This window comes from Schistocerca gregaria, chromosome 10 (genome assembly GCF_023897955.1).
Source record: "Schistocerca gregaria isolate iqSchGreg1 chromosome 10, iqSchGreg1.2, whole genome shotgun sequence".
Classification (NCBI taxonomy): Eukaryota; Metazoa; Arthropoda; class Insecta; order Orthoptera; family Acrididae; genus Schistocerca; species Schistocerca gregaria.
Window position 1 is genome coordinate 90,406,695 of NC_064929.1, and position 24,086 is coordinate 90,430,780.

Below are 24,086 nucleotides of genomic sequence, written 5' to 3' on the forward strand. Positions count from 1 at the left end.
ACACTTAAATCTATACTCGGTGTTAACAAATTTCTCTTTTTCAGAAACGCTTTCCTTGCCACTGCCAGTCTACATTTTATATCCTCTCTACTTCGACCACCATCAGTTATTTTGCTCCCCAAATAGCGAAACTCCTTTACTACTTTAAGTGTCTCATTTCCTATTCCATTACCCTCGTTTTGATTTTGTTGATGTTCATCTTATATCCTCCTTTCAAGACACTGTCCATTCTGTTCAACTACTCTTCCAAGTCCTTCGCTGTCTCTGACAGAATTACAATGTCATCGGCGGACCTCAAAGTTTTTATTTCTTCTCCTTGGATTTTCATACCTACTCGGAACTTTTCTTTTGTTTCCTTTACTGCTTGCTCTATATACAGATTCAACAACATCGGGGACAGGCTACAACCATGTCTCACTCCCTTCCCAACCATTGCTTCCCTTTCATGCCCCTCGACTCTTATAACTGCCGTCTGGTTTCTGTACAAATTGTAAATAGCCTTTCGCTCCCTGTATTTTACCCCTGCCACCTTTAGAATTTGAAAGAGAGTATTCCAGTCAACATTGTCAAATCTTTCTCTAAGTCTACAAACGCTAGAAACGTAGGTTTGCCTTTCCCTAATCTTTCTTCTATGATAAGGCGTAGGGTCAGTATTGCCTCATGTGTTCCAACATTTCTACAGAATCCAAACTGAGCTTCCCCGAGGTCAGCTTATACCAGTTTTTCCATTCGTCTGTAAATAATTCGCGTTAGTATTTTGCAGCTGTGACATATTAATCTGATAGTTCGGTAATTTTCACATCTGGCAACACCTGATTTCTTTGGGATTGGAATTATTATATTCTTCTTGAAGTCTGAGGGTATTTCCCCTGTCTCGTACATCTTGCTCACGAGATGGTTGAGTTTTTTAAGGACCGGATCTCCCAAGGCCGTCAGTAGTTCTAATGGAATGTTGTCTACCGCAGGAAGACGTAGGGTGCATATCCGGCCAAACCCGCAAATTACGTCTCATCTCACCCGGCGCCATTTAATTTGCAGATGTGATGGGACAGAGTGAACGACCGTCGCCCGTTCAAATTCGCAAAGACGTTGTCGGGGAGTGCGTGCTGTACTCGACCCGAGACGTCTGCAGCCGACAGAATGTGTCACCTGCATAATCGTCCACGCAGCACAGACGTCTAGCTCACACCGGCTTTCACCTCGCCTTTTTCACGCCGACGAGTGCCGCTCTGAAGCCACAGGTCGGCCTCGTGGTAAAGCCTGCGCTCGCCTGCTAACACTGATGTGCCGCCAGCCAAGTGATTATGCGGTACTGCCGCACAGATCGCCCCTCGGACAGCGGAGCTCCGTAGCTGTCTGCGGCCAGTTCACATTCGGGCCTCGCACACTGCGTGCTGACGTCTAGGGGGGTGTGGCGGCAGGCGGTCGTCTGTGCCGGCGCTCCACAGCGGGGCAGATGACTTCGTGACAGTGAGTGCCTCCTCCTGCAGCCCACTACAGTTCAATTGTTTTATCTTGGAGGTTCGCGCATGCCCGCCCAGGTGCGGGAGATTGCAGCGTAGCCAGATGTGCGCGCCAAGACAAGCAGCGCCATAGTATAGTTCGCAAACTTACGTTTAGGGGGGAGCGCGCAGTTTATGAAGTAAAGCCACCACGGCCGCATTAACCCTTTCGCTGCTACACAGACGTGCTCCCCGCATTCCGCGCTGGGCGCGATTTTGTCATCATTGCACTGCCCGCCTGTGCAGACACAAGGTGTTTCGACTGCTTTGACACACTTTATCATTCGATTTCACAAAAACCAAGGCCCAACAATTTGATTTTTATACGTCTTCTTGACTGATACTTTCCCCCCATAAATGACTTAATTTTGTTTCGATGTGCAACGCAATTATTGTGCAGTGTTAGATTTAGTAAACCATTGCACGAAATTTTCAAGAGTTTGCAGAGGTAACGGTCCATACTTATGGTCGATTTTAGTTGCCACTAGAAATTTCAAAAAATTACATTCAAACGAATAAAATTCATGAAGTAAGAAACTCCGATATTGTTTTTAAAAAAAGAAAATATTGAGCACAGAACAAGGTTTGAAGTCAGAACCTTTTGCTTAGCAGCCATTCACTTTAACCATTACAGTAACACATCTCGTCACCCTAAACAACTCCCTGAGGACTTTAAAAGTTCACGCAAAATACTTACAGACACTGTTGGTATCATTATCAATTACTCACGTTTCGTCGAAGTACAATTGGAAATAAAACAATTACCGCTGTTCTTTATTGCGGAAAAGCGGTTTGTGAGAATGATACAAACACCTTTCGTTGCTATCGCCTGAATTAGGAGGCTTATTGCTTGTTTGGTTTAATTAATTCATCGAATATGAAGCAATTGGCATAAAGATTGCTTTTTCCAAACTTTCTATAAAAGAAAGTCCGCTATCAAGACATAGCTTTTGTTCAATTACTTTATTTATGACTGAACCTTTCTAAAACTGAAGACACTCGCCCGTGCTCTGCACTGCAGTCGAGTTGTGGCAACGTCGTTCTCTGTTCATTGGCTGACTGTGTTTTGTGACGTCACATGCGCAGAGCGAACCTAAACTCGGCCGGCATCGTAAATGACGCGCACTTTCTCAGGGAGGGAAACACGTTTTGGAAAGATCTTTGATGCGCAACAACATGTACGCTGCATTTTTTTCGTGCTACGGAGATATAAATTCAGATTCCACCAAACATAGCATGTTCCTTTCCGAAGCATTGAAATTGAGATCGCGACGCGCTTTTGTAAGCCAGTCATACCTCATTTCACGTGATCTCGCCAGCTGATGACGCACAGGACACTATTGTAGTCAACCAATAGCAAGATCACACTTAAGTAGAGCGAGCACACAAATAAGAAAAGTCAATGGTTTAAATTAATATACATGGTGTTGCTACAAGGAAAACAAAGCTTTCACATGTAATATCGGTCTCTAAGATTAATAAGCTGCAAGACAAGCTAAGCTTCCACATATAATGATGATCATTTTGCGCGTGTTACACATTATGATACATGACACAAATGTGTCAGTAAAATTTTTAATATCGACGTAAATGTCTGATCTTCTGGGCTCGAAATCCTTCTCGATTGACGCCCTCAAAGAGTTGATTTTTAGATCTTCTGGGCTCGAAATCCTTCTCGATTGACGCCCTCAAAGAGTTGATTTTTAGATGAGAGTCAAACCCTCTGTGATTTAAGAAATTCGTCGTACATTCTCGCACATAGTTCATCTTGTGTAAAAGGAAATTTACTTTGAAAGTGACGCTTTTCAAACCACGATTCGCAAAATTTTTCCCGTGACCTGCTAGAAATTGGTTCGTTGCAGCAGTTGCCAGAGAGCGCCAGATAACAGACGTCACTGCGCCTGCGCAACTACGATGACGCAGGAAGCCCGCATTTTCGTACGTGTGAAACATTAAAAGATCTTACATTATGTCATATAAGAAACGAGACATCAGAGGATACTTGAAGAGCATCGGAATTTCGTGAACCATACTAAAATGCATAATTCGGCTTATTTAGTGCACATTCGTTTGTCCACATTCGGATGTAAATTTTCTTGAGTACCAGTACTGTATTATCTCATATTTGGTTCCTTTTTTATGGCATAATTCCATACGAGCTAGAAGGTGGAAAACATGCACTTGAAATGCAGCGAACAGTTGAAACTAGCCAACAGTGTGAAATTAAAGACTTCGTTTCAAATATAGTGACGGTCTCTGTGGATAAGAGTAATAAAAGCCAAATTTCTTCAGCAAACCGACAAAAATAACTTCATTGCTCTGCAAGGCAACTAATCCTTGACCGACAGAAAAGTGGAAACAAAATAAAATCTGAAGCTAATAACATATTTTAGCCTTCCGTAATTATGTGAATGTTTTTTAATTCAGTTGACAGCTTCCGGCCACAGAAACCCGTTTTGTTTTCATTTGATGTGAGGGTAGTAAATGAAGAGGAAACAGCAAAATCGCTGAACGTAAACCCCGGTCACGTGGAGACGGCCCACCTCCCCACCACAACTCAGACTGCTCTGTGCAGCAGCCCCGGGCCTACGATATTTCCGAAGCGAGGCAATATTGAGTAGTGGCGCCCAGCCACACATCCGTAGCCAGCAGCGGGAGAAGGTACTGCCCATACGCGACTCACCTGCGCATGCGCGAGAGCCCGCCCGCAACTGCTCAAACGAGTCTAATGCCAACAGCTGACACGTCACTGTCAGGAAGCATTACGTGTTGTTCCTAAAGCCTTTGACACAGTTTGCTGTTGGAAGACGCTTGTATGAGCACTGTATTCTGTTGTTGTATATGGCGCATTTGCTTAGCGACTTACATTTTAGTTTTCGTTTCTTTTTCCTCGTTCATGTTTTGTTGTTGCACTATTATGCTATAGTAGCGGGATACAGTAATATCTTTTGTTAGAGTATTGGTTCTTACCTGTAAAAAGCATAAAAATGTAAGTGATACCTAAAACAATGTAAAATTCCCGGGTTTTTCCCGGTTTTCTCCCGGACGAAAAAATTCACGGGTTTTTCGCGGATCTCCCGGTTGTCGCGCGTTGTGTACATCCTGATAGTGCACCGAGTTGTGGACGCAGAGCCGTGGCGTGGCAGTAGGTGCAGGCAGCCTCGACGGACTCGGCAGCAGCGGTGCGGAGACGACGGACAGCACAGGCTCCCTCCCAGTGACGTCGGGACCGGAACACGGGTCCGGCTAGTATATGGAGCTCAGCGGGGCCGTGACACGGATACCGGCAGTGGCCCCAGGGCCCGGTGCGACGACAGGGGGCCCTGGAGCTGTGGCGGGAGCAGACGTCTGGAGAGCGGGAGACGAGACCACAGCCGGTGAGGTGAAGTGGCCTGCCGCAGACAGTGTCTTAGGCTGGCCCCAAGATGAGACGCAGGCCCGTGACGTGACGCAGGGGGGCTCACGCCAGATTCCTCACGGCAGCGCGAGTCACGGCGACAATCATCGCAAGTTAGATCGCAGTTTCAATACGCAGTTTGCTCAGGAACTTTGGCTCTGGCAGAGATGGCGTCTACTTCTGCTATGTTAATAGATATAAGTTCAGAACTGGATTCCGATTCTGAGTTTGAGTTCGAAACGGTGTGTTACATCGCTTTGATGAAACAAGAAGCAGAAAAAAAGTGCATACATGAAAAGAAAACTAAGACATGGGGAATTTGCTTTAACTAAGGAATTTGATGATGAAAAATTCACGAACTATTTTAGATTAAACCGTGGCAATTGCAAGAAGTGCATGGTCTCATCAAGAATGAAATTGACAGACAGGGATGCAACGCTACAAGGCCGATTGGAACCAAGGAGAAACTAGCTGTGTTTTAAAGGTTAGCTATTATGATTAGCACATATCTCTATATATAAAAACGTTCTGTTGGTTTGTGTATAGCCACTAACCTCCGAAAGCTCTCGACCGACTGCTTTGAAATTTTGACACAACGTTGCATTCTAATACAGATAGCTTTTAGGGACCTATTTCTTTAATATATTATATATAACCTATATACATGTAATTTTTCACGATTTTTCGTAACAATGTTTCCCCGTTATAAAATTTCTATAAATTCATATACACTCCTGGAAATTGAAATAAGAACACCGTGAATTCATTGTCCCAGGAAGGGGAAACTTTATTGACACATTCCTGGGGTCAGATACATCACATGATCACACTGACGGAACCACAGGCACATAGACACAGGCAACAGAGCATGCACAATGTCGGCACTAGTACAGTGTATATCCACCTTTCGCAGCAATGCAGGCTGCTATTCTCCCGTGGACACGATCGTGGAGATGCTGGATGTAGTCCTGTGGAACGGCTTGCCATGCCATTTCCACCTGGCGCCTCAGTTGGACCAGCGTTCGTGCTGGACGTGCAGACCGCGTGAGACGACGCTTCTTTCAGTCGCAAACATGCTCAATGGGGGACAGATCCGGAGATCTTGCTGGCCAGGGTAGTTGACTTACACCTCCTAGAGCACGTTGGGTGGCACGGGATACATGCGGACGTGCATTGTCCTGTTGGAACAGCAAGTTCCCTTGCCGGTCTAGGAATGGTAGAACGATGGGTTCGATGACGGTTTGGATGTACCGTGCACTATTCAGTGTCCCCTCGACGATCACCAGAGGTGTACGGCCAGTGTAGGAGATCGCTCCCCACACCATGATGCAGGGTGTTGGCCCTGTGTGCCTCGGTCGTATGCAATCCTGATTGTGGCGCTCACCTGCACGGCGCCAAACACGCATACGACCATCATTGGCACCAAGGCAGAAGCGACTCTCATCGCTGAAGACGACACGTCTCCATTCGTCCCTCCATTCACGCCTGTCGCGACAGCACTGGAGGCGGGCTGCACGATGTTGGGGCGTGAGCGGAAGACGGCCTAACGGTGTGCGGGACCGTAGCTCAGCTTCATGGAGACGGTTGCGAATGGTCCTCGCCGATACCCCAGGAGCAACAGTGTCCCTAATTTGCTGGGAAGTGGCGGTGCGGTCCCCTACGGCACTGCGTAGGATCCTACGGTCTTGGCGTGCATCCGTGCGTCGCTGCGGTCCGGTCCCAGGTCGACGGGCACGTGCACCTTCCGCCGACCACTGGCGGCAACATCGATGTACTGTGGAGACCTCACGCCCCACGTGTTGAGCAATTCGGCGGTACGTCCACCCGGCCTCCCGCATGCCCACTATACGCCCTCGCTCAAAGTCCGTCAACTGCACATTCGGTTCACGTCCACGCTGTCGCGGCATGCTACCAGTGTTAAAGACTGCGATGGAGCTCCGTATGCCACGGCAAACTGGCTGACACTGACGGCGGCGGTGCACAAATGCTGCGCAGCTAGCGCCATTCGACGGCCAACACCGCGGTTCCCGGTGTGACAGCTGTGCCATGCGTGTGATCATTGCTTGTACAGCCCTCTCGCAGTGTCCGGAGCAAGTATGGTGGGTCTGACACACCGGTGTCAATGTGTTCTTTTTTCCATTTCCAGGAGTGTATTATAGTTACATGCACGTAGTCCAATGCAACGTTGTGTCCATATTTCAAAACATTGTAACTAGGGTTACCATATATCCAAATGAAGTAACCAAGGGTATTACAGCTTTTATGTGAACTCAATGGCTTACGTTTTTTAATATATAAATATAAAAGCACATTTCTCGCTTCCTCGAACTTTCTTAAGTAAGTATTCCTCGGATTTTAGAACATGTGAGGTCTTTATATGATATAAAAGGCACTGTCCTGATTGACTGAGTGACTGACTCATAACGCCCTGTCGAAACCACTGACGATAGTGTAGGATGTATACACATTTGCCATCCATATTTAGCAACTGCGGAAGTTTTGCCTGGTTCGCTAGTTGGCTATACTTACGTATGTAATATAATATTGCCATCACCACGGACGGCTTCAATTCTCTTTTGCTCCATTTCGAAGTACCAACAGCCAGAACCACCGTGAGCCTGGCAGTAAACGGCGTACAGGAGGCTGCGGTCCGCAGGGTCAGCAAGCGCAGGAACTGCGTCACGTCACGCTGCGCTCTGAAGTGCGCAGGGCCATTCAGCTGTGTGGTTCGCAAAAAGTCCCTGTTAGTCACCCTGCGTCACCTTAGGGGCCTGCGTCGCATCTTGCGGCCAGCCTTAACGGCAGGCGGGGTGCGAGCTGGCCGTATCGTGTGGTGTGACGTCACTACGATGCGCCGCGGGCATTCGAAACGGACGCGGCGGCCAGCTGGCGTGACGCAGTCTGCGGGCAGCCGGAGTACCAGTGGTCTCGGGGGCTGCCCGGGCAGGTCGGGGACGGACGAGCTGGGAGTGGCCGCGCAGTGGCAGCTGGGGGTGTCCGTGCACCGCTGGCGGCTAGCGCACTGCGCTCTGCCTAGCACGGCGGCGGGCAGGAATCCTGCACGTGTGCGGTGTACTTGTACGCGCGCAGTTAACGGGGCAAGCTGGCCACCCGCTTCTCTCCGCTCCCCGCCATAGCGTCTGTCCGCTCCTTCCTCCGTAATGCGTTTTGTTTCCTGGCTTGCTGTGTTGAACGAAGGCATGAAGTTAGTACGAGTGCTCGAAACAAACCGTGGCTTGAAAGAGTAGCTGTCACCTACGATACGTTTTATTTAATTATCACAGTAGGAGATTACAATACGTTTAATGTCGGGAACATAATTTCTACATACAGACAAACGCAAACAGTTAGGGAATTTTCATCACTGATGTTTGCTCTTAACCGAGAATTATTAATTTTCATAACAGAAAAAAATCTCTCACAAACGTATGTCGAGCCAAACATTGACATTATTTTCGCGGCTTCACGATGAAGACGACGAAACTCTTGCTGTCGAAACTCGTGATAAAAGTCTATTTTGTGCCTTTTACTTTCCTCACAATCGATATAGAAGTACTCTACAGCGAAAAATACACGCAAAACCGGAAGAGATACTTTTGAATTTTTTTAAAGTAAAAGAAGAATCTGTATGGAAAAACTAACTCTGGGGGCCGATGTAACTTTGTTCCATTAACATACCGTATTATTTACAGGAAGAAAATCGGAATTCCTATTTTTCTTGTGTATTTGAATCCGCCGCCGCCGACCAGAGGTTGGGGAACAGCGACGACTCCTGTCGCGTTGCGGCCTCGTCGCCGTCTGCCAGGGTGGGGAAAGAGGAGAGGAGGGGTGGGGAGGGGAGGGGGCGGCGTCGCAGTCGCAGCCACCTGTCGCGTCTTGCACAACGCAGCTTCAGCCCGGCACCGCACCGCCGCAACCTGCCGGCCGCGGCCACTGCCCCATTCGACGGCTGCACGCGAGCAGCACACGTGCAGCGCTGCGCTGGCCTAACAGCTCGCACGGGGAGCGTCGTCCGTGGAAAAGTCCTCCACCGGCTCGAAGAACTCGACGAGAATCCGAGTAGTCGAGATGAAAGCTGACTCAATTCTGTGCACGGAGACTTCAGTTGGATCGCCATTACCTTTGATCTGCAAAATCTTCGCGTCACGGTGACCGTGGGGTGCACTCGTGAGTGCGGCAGCGTAAGTGGTGGCCGTAGCACGTCTACGCACAATACAGGGTGGAAAGTATTTAAACCGTCAAACTCTGGGAGGTTGTAGGGGGCATCAAAACAAATATTTTTCCCGTGTCATTTTTTTCTTATAAGGAGTATCTAAACTGGTAGAGGCGGTATTACACTCTTCAGTTGTTAGAGGCTGTATTACGATCTTCACTTGTAGGCAACTGCTGTCCACCAGTGTAGTAGCGCATTGCCTGTGTTTACTAATGGAGCGATACGCCTGGAGTGAGTACACTGATATGGTTGGTGCATACTACGTAGCGCACCACAACGGACGAGCTGCACAGCGGGTTTATCAACAACAATATCCTAATAGCCGTATCCCGCATCATACGACCTCTGCTGCTGTGTATCAACGTCTGCGTCAGACCCGGTCATTTAGCAGATTACCTGGACAGGGACGCCATCGCACGGTAAGAACGCTGCAGTTTGAGGAAGCTGTCTTGCAGCATGTGGAGCGGGGTCCTTCAATCGGCACTCGTGCAATTGCACGTAACATGGGGACGAATCAGACCAATGTGAGAACAGCCCTTCGAGAGCAACTGTTACGTCCATTGCACTTACAGCGTGTCCACAACCTGGAACCAGTTGGTTATCCAGTGGTGCCTGGAACAGTGTGAAATGCATCTTACATTTCCATCCTCTGTGTTGTTTACCGATGAAGCAACGTTCGGGCGTGATGGAGTCTTCAACGTGCACAATTGGCATGTTTGGAGTGAGCATAACACACATGCCACACTTACTAGCGATCATCAAGTGCGGTTCTTCGTTAATGTGTGCGTCGGTGTTGTTGGGGGCTGTTTAATTGGGCAGTATCGGGATTACCAGAATTGCTGGAAGACGTCCCGCTCCCTACCAGACACGCACGTGGTTCCCACATGACGGGGCGCCGGCACATCTCAGTCGTCGTGTGCGTCGATTCCTGGACCGACGGTTCCCAGAACCGTGGATTGGCAGAGGTGGTCCTGTACCGTGGCCTGCTCGATCCCCAGATATGTCCCCTCTGGACTTTTTTGTGTGGGGAGAGATGCGCAACCTTGTTTACGCAACTCCTGTTGCATCAGAAGAGGACCTGGTTGCCCGGATAGTAGCAGCAGCAGGAACAATTCAGGATACTCCTGGGGTTTTTGCCGGTGTCAGACGGAACATGATCATACGGTGTAACCTTTCTTTACGTGTCAATGGAGGCATTTTTGGAAAATCTACTGTAATTGAAATTGGGTTGTGTTAATGTGTTGTCTCTTGGTCGTAAAAAAATGGAAAAGTGTTTCTTGGTCTAATTAATTTGCCTGTATCGGTTTAAATACTCCTCATACGAAAAAATGACACTACGGAAAAATATTTGTTTCGATGTCCCCTACAACCTCCCAGAGTTTGTCGGTTTAAATACTTTTCACCCTGCATGATGTGCAACACTGTAGATCGGCTCGAACAAATACCCACCGGTACTGTGCCGTGTCAGCGCGTGCAGTCGGAGGTCGGCTGTACGACTGCGCAGATGTTGAGCCAGTGTCGGCCCCGAGGCACCGTGTGACGGTAGCATCTGCTGCACTAACACACCGGGAATGGATTGACCACTGGCGAGGTGTACAGGCCTAATACTGATCTCGTCCTTCGGATTACTCACAGTCCGGGAAGTACGGGCCGAATTGTCTCCGTCCGGGACGCTTCCGGTATACGGTGGGGCTGTTCCGCGTGGCTACGCAGACGTGAAGATGTGCAAAGTACGGCTCATCTCGCGGGCACCGTTTGTCGTGGACGCGACAGGACGGAGCAAACGGTCGGCACTCGTTCAAACTCGTGAAGGTGTCACTGGGTCCACACGGCCCGTGGCTGACAGAACCGGAAACAGGCGTAACTGCCCACGAGGCGTGGAGGCCCAGCTCGCACTGGCTTCTGCTCCGCTCTTTCTGTGCCCGCGGGCGCTGCGCACTTGTCGCGGGTCGGCCCGGCCGTTACGTCTCGTCTCACAGGTAAACACTGACGTGCTGCTGCCCACGTCCATCTGTGGGGCGGCTGCGACAAGTTGCTGAAAATGTCACCGGGTTTGGCATAAGCTACGTTTAATATTTTTTGTGGGATCTGAAATTTAAAAACCTCCCTCACGCCGGCCTGGTTTAGCTTCACTGATCAGGATAGGAGAAAACACGCGTATATTAAGGGAATTTTCATTCACAAACAGGCTTATCACAATCACACAGTTCAATACTGTTCTGTCCTGATTACATTGAGCTTAACTTAAATTCCATAAGGCAGTGAAGCAATTTCGAAGTCTCAGTGCGACGAAAATTGCCAGTCCATCTCCTGAAAACATTTGTAATAATTATTAACTTTCGGTGATCACATGGGGAAGACCGGAGATCTGCTGGTAAGACCGTGTTAGCCCATTTATTGAAAGTAATAAACTGGATATCTTGAGCGTACAAAACGGCAGGTTCGTCCAGTGTAAATCAGACGTTCCCCACTGATCCCGTGCAACACGGCGTAGTAAGCAGACACTGTCAATAATAATCAGTTAAATAATACGGGAACACACTTACTTTAGTTTAATTCATGTATTAAATTCCTTCTCATACAGAATGTCATCAAGATGGCGACTAGCTCAACAATACATACATATACATCGTTCTTTCACGGCTAATCGGCAAGATCTCCTTCATTGTTTTCATAAGAGAAAAGATAGATAGCAGAGAAGCTATTCCATGTAGTAAATGGACGCCCCAAGGAATAACAGGGCTTGAAACTACTCTGCATTGATAATCATCTTATATTAAAGTTTAGGAATCGGGCGCGGAGAGACCGCTGCAAGAGACATTACATACGGTAGTGCTGAGGTGATCATCACTGACAACCTCGGATTTCAGAGTCCACAAAATGCGTGCCCCATCTTCTCACAACAGACGACAAATTTCATCATCTTGAGGCGTACAAATAGCTACTGAAACGATACCAAACTGAAGGGGAACATTTTTTGCACCGGATTTTGATGTGTGATGAAATGTGTGGATCCGCTGTTACGCAGGGGAATCGAAAAAACCAGCCCAAAATGGCACAACAAAGACGAATCTACACCCACTGAGTGCCTAAAATTGTCTCTCTGTGGGGAAGGTTATCAGTTTTCTCCAAAAATGCTGTACTGTGGGTGCTGTATACTGCTCCCATTTTTTGCATCCATCAGAAAGTGAATATCGTCAGAAGATACCAAATCTGTGGCTTGACTAGGCTGCGTGGCAGCGCTCGGCCCCACGGCAGCCCAAACTCGACAAAAGGTTCGGGAGCTGTCGTGTGCCACACTAGGACATCCTCCCTACAGTCCGCGCTTATTCTACTGCGATTTTCATTTGTTTGGGCCACTAAAAGAAGCAGTTGGACGACACAGATCTCACAACAATCGCGCTGTCAAAGTGTTTGTGTGAACCCTGCTGTTAGAGCCACGTTCATTTTGTCAAAACGGGAGTAAGTTGCTGTTGTGGTCTTCAGTCCTGAGACTGGTTTGATGCAGCTCTCCATGCTACTCTATCTTGTGCTAGCTTCTTCATCTCCCAGTACCTACTGCAACCTACATCCTTCTGAATCTGTTTAGTGTATTCATCTCTTTCTCTCCCTCTACGATTTTTACCCTCCACACTGCCCTCCAGTACTAAATTAGTGTTCCCTCGATGTCTCAGAACATGTCCTACCAACCGATCCCTTTTTCTAGTCAATTTGTGCCACAAGCTACTCCCCTCCCCAATTCTATTCAATACCTCCTGATTAGCTATGTGATCTACCCATATAATCTTGAGCATTTTTCTGTAGCACCACATTTCGAAAGCTTCTATTCTCTTCTTGTCCAAAATATTTATCGTCCATTTTTCACTGCCATACATGGCTACACTGCATACAAATACTTTCAGAAACGACTTCCTGACACTTAAATCTATACTCTATGTTAATAAATTTCTCTTCTTCAGAAACGCTTTCCTTGCTGTTGCCAGTCTACATTTTATATCCTCTCTACTTCGACCATCGTAAGTTATTTTACTCCCCAAATAGCAAAACTCTTTTACTACTTTAAGTGTCTCATTTCCTAATCTAATTCCCTCAGCACCACCCGACTTAACTCGACTACATTCCATTATCCTCGTTTTGCTTTTGTTGATATTCATCTTATATCCTCTTTTCAAGATACTGTCCATTCCGTTCAACTGCTCCTCCAAGTCCTTTGCTGTCTCTGAGGTTCGCCGATGACATTGTAATTCTGTGAAAGTTTTTATTTCTTCTCCATGGATTTTAGTACCTACTCCGTTCTTTTCTTTTGTTCAGTTTAGTGCTTGCTCAATATACAGATTGAACAGCATCGGGGATAGGCTACAACCCTGTCTCACTCCCTTCCCAACCACTGCTTCCGTTTCATGTCCCTCGACTCTTATACCTGCCATCTGCTTTCTGTACAAATTGTAAATAGCGTTTCGCTCCCTGTATATTACCTTCAGAATTTGAAAGAGAGTATTCCAGTTAACATTGTCAAAAGCTTTCTCTAGGTCTACAAATGCTAGAAACGTACGTTTGGCTTTACTTAATCATTCTTCTAAGATACTACCTATCGAAGATACTACCTATCCGCTGGGAAAAATGTATTTCCCATTCAGAAGACTATACACAGATTAAATAACTTGTGTGTGTGAGTTTTTCTGAAGTGAACTTATAAAAAGAAGTTAAACTCCTTTGTACGTGAGCATAAAACATGTTCAAAAACTGTATAACAGCGATGTCGGGTACTTACATCTGTAAGTGCTTGAGACGGTGGATCTCGGCAAGTGCTCCGTCCGTGAGACTCGTCGCAAAAATGAGCCTGAGTTCGCGCAGTGCCGGGCATCCCCGACAGATGGTGGCCACGGCGTCATCCGGGAGGCCGGTGGCGTGCGGCAGGTGCAGCCTCTGCAGCAGCGGCAGCCGTCCGGGCCTGCACTTGTCACAAACACCACCTGTTCTAAATGGAAATCTGAGCTGCACAGCTGGAGTATTGGTCAGCCCCTCAAAGGAGTACCGTATTTACTCGAATCTAGCAAGGGGAACGCCTCAGACACGGCCAACCGATTCGGCTCAAATTTGGCAGGTCGCTTCGCTAAAACGAAGGAATCTCTGATATTTTGGGTCAACATCCCCTCGTTTTTTTAGAAAATCACCCCTAAAGGTTATGGGGAGCAATCAACTCAAAATTGGCGGGATCGATAGATACTTGTAATTACATTTTTCATCGTCAGATATGGGGTCCGAAAAAGCATACTTTTCTAGAAATGGGGGTAAGAAACTTGTACAACTGTCGCTTCTGTACCGACATGCGAAACGCTTTCCGCCGGCAGCGCCGACAGCGCAATTTCAAAGGTAACTGGCTAGGAACGGGAGAACCTGGGTTCGAATCTCGAAGAAACCTCGCGGATGTTATTATATTCATTTGAATTTTTCCATATCTCAATTGATAGGGATAGGAGGGTTAATAAGGTAAGTAAATCAATACGGAATGATCATAATAAGCTAGGCAAACTAATTTCCAAACGCCGTGAGTTAGTAAAGTATTAAACTTTTAAGCCTTGTCACATGAAAACAGCTCCGAATAAGAGGGCTGCAAATTCCTCACGAGGGATCACAGATAGCCAACCGTGTGACTCTTGTTTACAGCGAGGCACGGGATAGGGTGCACGCGCGGAGAGTTGCGTTGTCCCGGTTGCCTCTTCGTCATATCATAGTTGTGAACATGGAAGAGCGGTGGTGTCCAGCACGAGCCTTATAGAAGTCGATCGGAAAGAGTTGTTTTCCGTCATTAGGCCGCAGCGAACCTCGCGGATACATGTAGTGATTTTTCCATCGTTAATACGCCGAATGAAATACGTTTCGTGAATGAATACAGTGTCCTTCCGTAAGTAACATATGACGAGTATTGTCTGTAGTTTGTGGTAATGAGCTCGTCTGTTTATGCTGCAGTAACTAGTTATTGTTTGTTGCCATATTTAGTCGAGATTCGAACCCGGGTTATTTGAGTCCCAGCCAGTTACGTTGGCCGGTGCGCTATCAGCGCTGTCGCCGAATAGCGTTTAACATGTGGGTACAGAAGCAGCAGTTATAAAAGTTCCTTTCCTCGATTTCTGAAAAAGTTTGCGTTTCCGGACCCCATACCCGATGTTGAAAAATGGTCTATTTACAATTATCTATCGATCCCTCCAATTTTGAGTCGATTGCTCTTCACAACCTTTAGGGGCGATTTTCTCAAAAACGAGGGGGTATTGACCCAAAATAACTTAGAGTCCTTCGTTTTAGGTTATACACAAGGGACCTGCCAAATTTGAGCCGAATCCGTTGGCCGTCTCTGAAGCCTTCCCCTTGTAAGCCGCACTCGAATCGAAGCCGCATTTGAAAAATGACTCGAAATCAAGGAAAAAAAAAATTCCCGAATCTAAGCCGCACCTGAAATTTGAGACTCGAAATTCTAGGGGAGAGAAAAGTTTGAGGCCGCACCTCCAAATCTAAACAAAGTTGGTCCATTGTAATATGAGACACAATTTAGGTCGAATGAATGACGATGAAGCTACAGTAGTTTGGTTCGAGTCGTAAGCTCAGCAGTTAAGCTTTACCAGGTAGCCACTGCTATGCGTCAGACGCTCCGTCCGTATTTATACGGGTACCCTTCCTTTTACACGTGCTTCGTCTGGTTTGAATCGCTCTCTTTGTTATAGGTGTTTACGTCACTCTGAGATGAAAATGCATTACTGTACTGTGTCATGCATTGTTTGTCCATTCTGTAGTGAGTGTTTACGGCCTGTCGCCGCTCGCGGCATGGCTTGCTTTTGTACACTCTACCACCGCATTAAAAAAAAAAAAAAAGTGTTTACGGCCTGTCGCCGCTCGCGGCATGGCTTGCTTTTGTACACTCTACCACCGCATTAAAAAAAAAAAAAAAAAAAAAAAAAAAAAAAAAAAAAAAAAAAAAAAAAAGGAGGAGGAATCGTCTCATTAGCGAAACACTGGCAAGAGACTGCAATTTGTTATTACTTACACTGCTGCTTTCTTTGATAATGATCAATAAGAACCAAATAATAGACTGAGTATGACAGAAGATGTTCTGAACGAGAGTTTAGCGAAAATTTTTCTCAGTTTGAAAATCTTTCCAGACGCCTCTTTAGTACATTACATTCTGCACAGAAATTAGTCATCTTAGATTTAAAAATCTAGTTAAATGCCGTCCTTCACTTCTGACTGTATCACTATTAGACATAAGAATAATACGAATATAAACATGACACGATATGTACATTCTTCCGCGTTTGCTGTTGTTTCACTCTTGTTTCGTAGTTTATTAGGCAGACAGGATAATGAGATAGCTGCAAACACGAAAGAATACATGGCAAAAACTTTATATTCGTATTATTCTTATGGTGAAGACAATGCTGCATGTGATTCACAATTCATGAAAGTTCCTATTAGGAACCATCTCTTCTCGCAGGTAGGAAAAAATTCAGATTGTAGAGTTGGCTATATTGACAAAAACCCGAAACTGTCTTGCCAGTCGGATTTTCGTAGTACACTGAAATGTTGCTACATTCGAAGATGAACAATACGGAATTTGTATTTACTTCGTTGGATAATGTGTGAAAATGCAGTGGTCGAATCTCGGGGCGGAGGAAAAAAAGTTCGTCTTCCATCTTTTTTTTAAATTTATTTACTGACGCATAGGTTTTGGCGCCAGTATTTATCTTTGTGCCTGCAAAGCAAGACTGTGTAGCGCTACATACATTCGACGGCAGAAGTTAGTTGTGGCGGCACCTACCAACATTTTTCAGAACTTCCGCTTACTTTGCACTCGATTCTAAGCCGCAGGCGGTTTTTTGGGCAACAAAAACCGGAAAAAAGTGCGGCTGAGATTCGAGTAAATACGGTACACAGATGGCTGTGGAGTGGTGCACACGTGTGGAACTGGCAGTGAGCGGTGCAGTGAGGTGTGCCGGGCAGGAAACGTGGCAGAGTGGAGCACCGGAGGGAGGTGCCTCGTCTGCACGGGCCCTCGGTCAAGTTGCCGCATTTATCGGGGTATCGACACCAATCCAAATAATTTTTTAAAATGTTTTGACGTAATAGTTAAAGTGTTCTTTTTATTAGATCTTCATCTACATCTATACTCTGCAAACGACCGTGAAGTGCATGGCAGAGGGCTCATCCCGTTGTACCAATAAATAGGGTTTATTCTTGCTACATTCACATATGTAGCGTGGAAAAAATGATTGTCTGAAAGCCTCTGTACAAGCAGTTATTATTCTAATCTTACTATCATGTTCCCTATGGAGGTATATGAAGAGTGCTATACTATGTTCCCAGAGTAATCATTCAAAGCCAGTTCTTGAAACTTTGTTAATAGACTTTCTCGGGATAGTTCACTTCCGTCTTCAAGAGTCTGCCTGTTCAGTTGCATCAGTATCTCTGTAGCACTCTCCCATGCAGTAAACAAACCTGTGATCATTCATGCTGCCCTCCTCTGTACACATTCAATATTTCCTGTTAGTCCTATCTGGTTTGGGTCTCACACACTTAATTACAGTGAACTTCAGTGAACAATAATTATTGAAGCTCTTGTATTCTGGCATTCTGAATCGTCAGTGCACGAGTGTTCAGTATGAGTTCATTCATCGTGGTAATGCAAGAAATTATTTAATAAACATATGCATGCAACACATAAGTAAAATGTGTAAGCCCAACAAAATAGCCGGCCGCGGTGGTCTCCCGGTTAAGGCGCTCAGTCCGGAACCGCGTGACTGCTACTGTCGCAGGTTCGAATCCTGCCTCGGGCATGGATGTGTGATGTCCTTAGGTTAGTTAGGTTTAAGTAGTTCTACGTTCTAGGGGACTGATGACCACAGATGTTAAGTCCCATAGTGCTCAGAGCCATTTGAACCCAACAAAATAGGCAACGAAGCTTTGGCACGATTAAATTTACAATAAATTGTTAATTTGAGTAATGATGTACAGTAAAATAAACAGTGATGCACTAGAAGTGGTACATACCAGCGGCCTTTGTGCTTACTGTAAATATAGCCACGTGTCTCGTATGTGTAGGATGGTTGCGCAAAGTAACACTGTTACATGCCAAGTATATTGAAGAGCACATACAACAAACAGCTGCATTCTGCAGGTTCTGTGTCCAGTGTGCCTACAGAGGCTAGTCCACCACTCACAGCATATTGGAACAGAGGTCGTAACGAGATTCTAACCGACAGGGAGACGAGTGTCGTGCCTTTTCGACGATAATTTCGAACCTGACAGGAATTGCTGCACTTTCGAGATTCTTGATGACTTTTACCTCGATTATCTTCTTATACAGTCGCCTTTCTCAAATTTTCTCGGTGCAGAGGACGTGCTGCACAATGCCAAATATTGCAGTCTGACTTCTTCTCCATATACAGAATATCGAGGGCGGGAAGAGAGCTTTGTAGTATTTACACTACTAAATGATGTAACAACTCTTTGAAGAACCATTATGTTTTTGGTTGTTCTTTGTAACAATTAGAACATTGGATCTCTTGTTAATCAGAAAAACATATCCTGAAGGATTTCAAATAACTTCCGGAAATTCAGCCAGGTAACACTTTCAGTGACCGCCGAGTGTATACGCCAGGTCTCATATCCTGAAGGAATCTCAGAGAAGATCAGAAGAGAATGACATCTTTCTTCAGCTCCTTTCAACCGCCGTCTGAACGTCGTCACTCTGGACGGCCCCTCTCATTCTCTGCCGTGGCTGAGCGTGTTTTTCGAGATGGGAATCACGAAATTAAATTTAATGATACAAGCGTTCTAGCACGAATATCCCATTATCATGGTCGCATGTATAGAGAACCAATACAAATTCACAAACACCATAACAATTTTAATAGAAAAGAGGAAGTTTTAAAGTTGGACAAAATATGGATGTCGACGATGCGCCAGTAGAATGACAATCGATTACTCTTAGTCGAGAATGATGACGCCTTCCAAAGATAGGCATACCGTCTGAATCACGTGACGAATGGTTGTGCCCTCTATGCGCTCTGTAAAGACTCAGTGGCAGTAGCCCGTAGACCTCAGAAGATGCCTCCCGCAGATGGAGACGAAACGTCAGGTGGAAATTTTATACATCGACCACGGCCTCTCAGCCCGGACGTTTCAACTGAAAAATATGTGGGGCATTCTCAAATAGTGGTGGGAAGTAGCAATCGATATCCCCACATTTTTTGTAGCTCTATAGGATCTGAGCTTGACGAGCGGCATACCTGAAACAGCCTCTGGACTCTCAGCCACTGTGAAAGTGTTAGTGTGATGTCTTTATGGGGTGAGTAACTTTGTGTATGGTGCACTTAGAATGGCACTCTCTGCTGGCACACGCAAATGTTCACTTAGGTCGTATCAAAGCCAATCACAAACTTGAATTTCTGCTGATGTATAAGATATTCAAACAGCTTGAGGGGGTACAGTCAGGAGATATTTTAGGCAACCACTGATATGTAGCCAGGTGAACAGCCCTTCATTTTCAAGGTGCAAATGCAATAGGGCAGCATTGTGTGAGGAAGTTTACAACCTCGATATGCAGATCACATTCAGACAAACACCAAATGAATAGCACCACCGTGATGATGAATGTCAAAAGTTATCAATAGCAAATACTAAATGGTGACGTCTCTAGAAGGAAGTTTTTGCTCAAATTCAATTTAAAATCCAGCTCTCTCTCTCTCTCTCTCGCTAAACAACAAAGAGACAGAGTTAACGTTGCTTCCTCTCCTGCTGATAATTAATATTCACAATCAATAACTTCCAGTGTTCATCATCTTTGATTGTGCAGTGGAGCTAGTATTTACTCTCTCTCTCTCTCTCTCTCTCTCTCTCTCTCTCTGTGTGTGTGAGTGTGTGTGTGTGTGTGTGTGTGTGTGTGTGTGTGTTCCCTTTTTGGCCAGCATACCGAGGTTTCAAACTTCCTTGCACAGCACACTCTCATCTCTCATGGCATGTGTTTCTCTCAAACGGTGAGGTCTGTGCCTGTCAAAATATTGGCAGTTGTCAAAGACGTCACCAGCTGTGTTCTAATAAGACATTTGAACATGTACACTCTAGAATAGAGTGATTTTTGGTTCTCCAGCACGTTTCATTGAAGATAACTGAAGAAATTTTACAACATATTTTGGTAGCTGAGCTACTTTTCTATGTAGCTGCCACTCAAATTTAAATACCTGTCACAGAGCTCTACAGGCTTCCTATGCCTTTTGCAGACTCATTTGCCATCAAGTTGTTGAGGCAATGACTACTGACCTCTTTCAGTTTGTTGTCATTACCATTGTGCTCTCAGCTCAAAAAGTTCTTCATTTTGTGAAAAAGATCATAATCATTTCAGGACCAGATCTGGGCTATGACGTTGCTCTTCAAAGCTTTTCACATAAACTGCCATGGCGACACAGCAGAATGCGACTGAACATTATTGAAAAACAACCCACACATCAGTTTAGATTGGCATGGTGAAGTCTCTGAAGGGTCTGACAGCAGGCTGCAGCATTTTTGGTCTCTCCTTGAACCTTACAGCCAACGAACAGGATGCCCATTCGATCCCTAAACAATGTGGCTGCAGCCTTTTTAGTGATCAGAATTTGTTCGTTTTTGTTTTGTTTTGTTGGGGATCACGAATGATGTTGTTCGAATGACACACCCTTTGTTTCTGTACTTTTACATGAAACCCACTTCTATCCACCAGTGACAATGTGGTTACAAAAATCCCCACCAAACTTGTTGAGCTGTGTGAGAAATGTTGCTGCAGCTCCCATTCATTGTCATTTTGTGTCTATCTGCCAAATGTCAAGAATACCACATGGTACACACTTTCTATAGCCGAAATCACCAGAATAAATTTGAAAAAACTGATCATGACATTTCAGGAAAGCACAAGTTCAGTCCGTCAATAGTAGAATTTTACAGCATCGAATTTTTTTCCTGGGTTTGTCAGTAGCAACTGCCACTCTGCCTGATCATTCTTCATCATAAATTTTCCTTTGCCTGCCACTAAATGTGATGCACAATTTTTGAACTAAAACTTCATTCAACACACTTCCATAATGTTTTGTTATGTGTTTGTAAATTTCAATACAGTAGACTTTTTGGCATTCAGAAACCACATTATGCTAAGAACCTCACACTTCATGACCATTACGAGGCGCTGTGACTGTTGCCTACTTGGTGACACCAGTTTTCATAGGTCAACTGCTTCCTACGTTGGAATCTTCCTCGTTTGACTTTGTCGTACATTTTTATTCTTCTCCTTCCCAATTTCTCCTGTGCTCTCACTAAACCTTCAAGAGCTGTTGTCAGAAATCCTTTACTCACATTATGTGTTCCGCTAAATCTGTTGCCCTTTTCTTAATGAAGTTTAGGATATTTCTTTGCTTCTTTATGCTTTTCACTACCCCATTATCCCTCGCTTTACCCACTCATGTTGTTTTCTCCATTCTTCTTTCAACCTCACATCTCAAATTCTTTAAGTCTCTCACGCTCTCTCTCTCTCTCTCTCTCTCTCTCTCTCTCTCTCTCTCTCTCTCTCTCTCTCTCTCTCTCTGTACATTTAGATCTACATCTACATTCTGCAAGTCACCATATGGTGTGTGGCAGAGGGTGCCCTGTACCAATACTTGTCATTTCTGTTTCTGGTCTACTCGCAAACAGAGTGAGGGAAAATTAATATCTACATGCCTCCATATGAGCCCCAATTTTTCGTATCTTATCTTCACGGTCCTTCACGCGGAGTATATAACTGACAGTAGAACCGTTTGGCACTCAGCTTCAAATGCCAGTTCTCTAAATTTTCTCAGGGATTCCCCTTTGAGTTCCTAAAACATCTCCATAACACTCACGTACAGTTCGAACCTACTGTTAACAAACCTAGCAGCCCACCTCTGAACTGCTTCGATGTCTTCCTTCAAGCTGCCCTGATACAGATCCCAAACACTCGAGTATTACTCAAAAATAGGTCACACTAGCTTCCTATATGCAGTCCTCTTTACAGGAGAACCACTCTTTCCTAAAATTCTCCCAATAAACTGAAGTCGACCATTCAGCTTCCCTGCCACAGTGATCAGACACTCGTTCCACCTCGTATCACTTTGCAACGTTAAGTCAGCGACTTGACTGTATCACGCACGACACTAGTAATGCTGTATCTGAACATTACAGGTTTGATCTTCCTACTCATCCACAAAACTTACATTTTTCCACATTTTGGGCTAGCTCCTATTCATCACATCAATTAAATTTTGTCTAAGTTGTCTTGCACCTTCATACAGCCACTGAACTTTGATGCCTGCAAACAACTGTAGATTGCCACCCACTCTGTCCACGAAATCATTTACGTACACAGAGAACAACAGCACTCCTGTCACACTACACTGGGGCACTCCTGGCGAAACTCTTGTCTCTGACAAACACTCACCGCCGAGGACAACATACTAGGTTATATTATTTAAGAAGTCTTCGAGCCACTCACATATCTGTGAACACATTCCATATGCTCGTACTTTTGTTAACAGCCTGCAAGGGGGTAGCATGTCAAATTCTTTTTGGAAATCTGCATGTTGCCCACCATCCCTAATTCTCAGTATGTCACGTGGGAAAAGGGCAAGCTGAGTCACACACGTGAAATCGTGCTGATTTGTGGACATAAGATCATCATTCTCAAGAGAGTTTATTATATTCTACGTAAATTTATTATATTCTCTCTCTCTCTCCTTCAATTCCCAGCTTTCACAGCCATACAGAAAAACACTCTACACTCTCACTTGGTGGGATCATTAATATTGTCACACATTTAAAAATCACACAAATAAACAGTAAACAACACACACTGTTTGTGTCATACTGGCACCGAAGACAATGAAAGTTTAAGACAGTGGTGGGATTGGGAGTAGAATTGTGCAGCTCTCAGAACAAAACATTCTTTACTTATTTTGGTTTTTGTGTTTGTAAGAACCTCTATTTCCCAAATATGTACCATACGTATAAATAGTTACTACTTAGCTTCTCCTTAGCATTACAGCCCTCAATTGACCTGGGCCTCTCTGTCAATCGAAGTCCAGTGTCAATGATTTTCCACTTGTTTGCTGCAGCTTCTTACTTCCATCTCTCTCAAGTCATTCTCCACACAATCCAACCATCATTTCCATTACCTCCCTTTGTACCTTTTGCCATGCAGATTTCCTATGTAGAGATTCTTGACAGATCTATCCTCTGACATTTGCACTGTGTGGTCCAACCATCTTAACCTGCTGCACTCAATTTCTGAAACTAGGTCAGCATAACTGTACAGTTCCTTGTTTTTCTGAATTCTCCACTGCCCTGCCTCAATCACTGTTCAAAAAATCTTTCTTAATATTTTCCTCTCCTTTCTTCTCAGGAACTCCTGTTCTGCTACAGTCACTGTCCATGTTTCCGAGACATACACTTTGTGACCAAAAGTATCCGGACACCCCCAAAAACGTACGTTTTTCATATAAGGTGCATTGTGCTGCCACTCACTGCCAGGTACTCTATGTCAGCGACCTCAGCAGACATTAGACACCGTGAGGGAGCAGAATGGACCGCACTGCAAAACTCGTGGCCTTCGAATGTAGTCAGGTGACTGGGAGTCACTTACATTATGCATCTGTATGTGAGATCTCCACACTCCTAAACATCCCTAGGTCCACTGTTTCCAATGTTATAGTAGAGTGGATTGGAAATAGTGGACAGAGGGATGTTTAGGAGTGCGGAAATCTCACATACAGATGTGAAACAGAAGTGACACCCAATCACCTGACCACATTCGAAGGCCACGAGTTCCACAGAGTGATAGTAAAGTCGGCCCCCCGCCCCCTTCGCCATGAACCGTGGACCTTGCCGTTGGTGGGGAGACTTGCGTGCCTCAGCAATACAGATAGCCGTACCGTAGGTACAACCA

At 45.4% G+C, this 24,086-nt stretch overlaps 1 protein-coding gene across 9 annotated transcripts in view; it reads right to left on the reverse strand.

Annotated features, from left to right (window-relative positions):
* LOC126293526 (uncharacterized) overlaps window positions 1-24,086 on the reverse strand; it is a 147,175-nt gene that overhangs the window by 24,564 nt on the left and 98,525 nt on the right. For 8 of the 9 annotated variants that reach the window (XM_049986785.1, XM_049986786.1, XM_049986787.1 and 5 more), the window contains exon 6: window positions 13,884-14,063. The exons of the other annotated variant lie outside the window; for it this stretch is intronic. In XM_049986785.1, coding sequence (XP_049842742.1) covers window positions 13,884-14,063 — 180 coding nt within the window. The remainder of the gene's footprint in view (window positions 1-13,883; window positions 14,064-24,086) is intronic. 9 annotated transcript variants of the gene reach the window in all.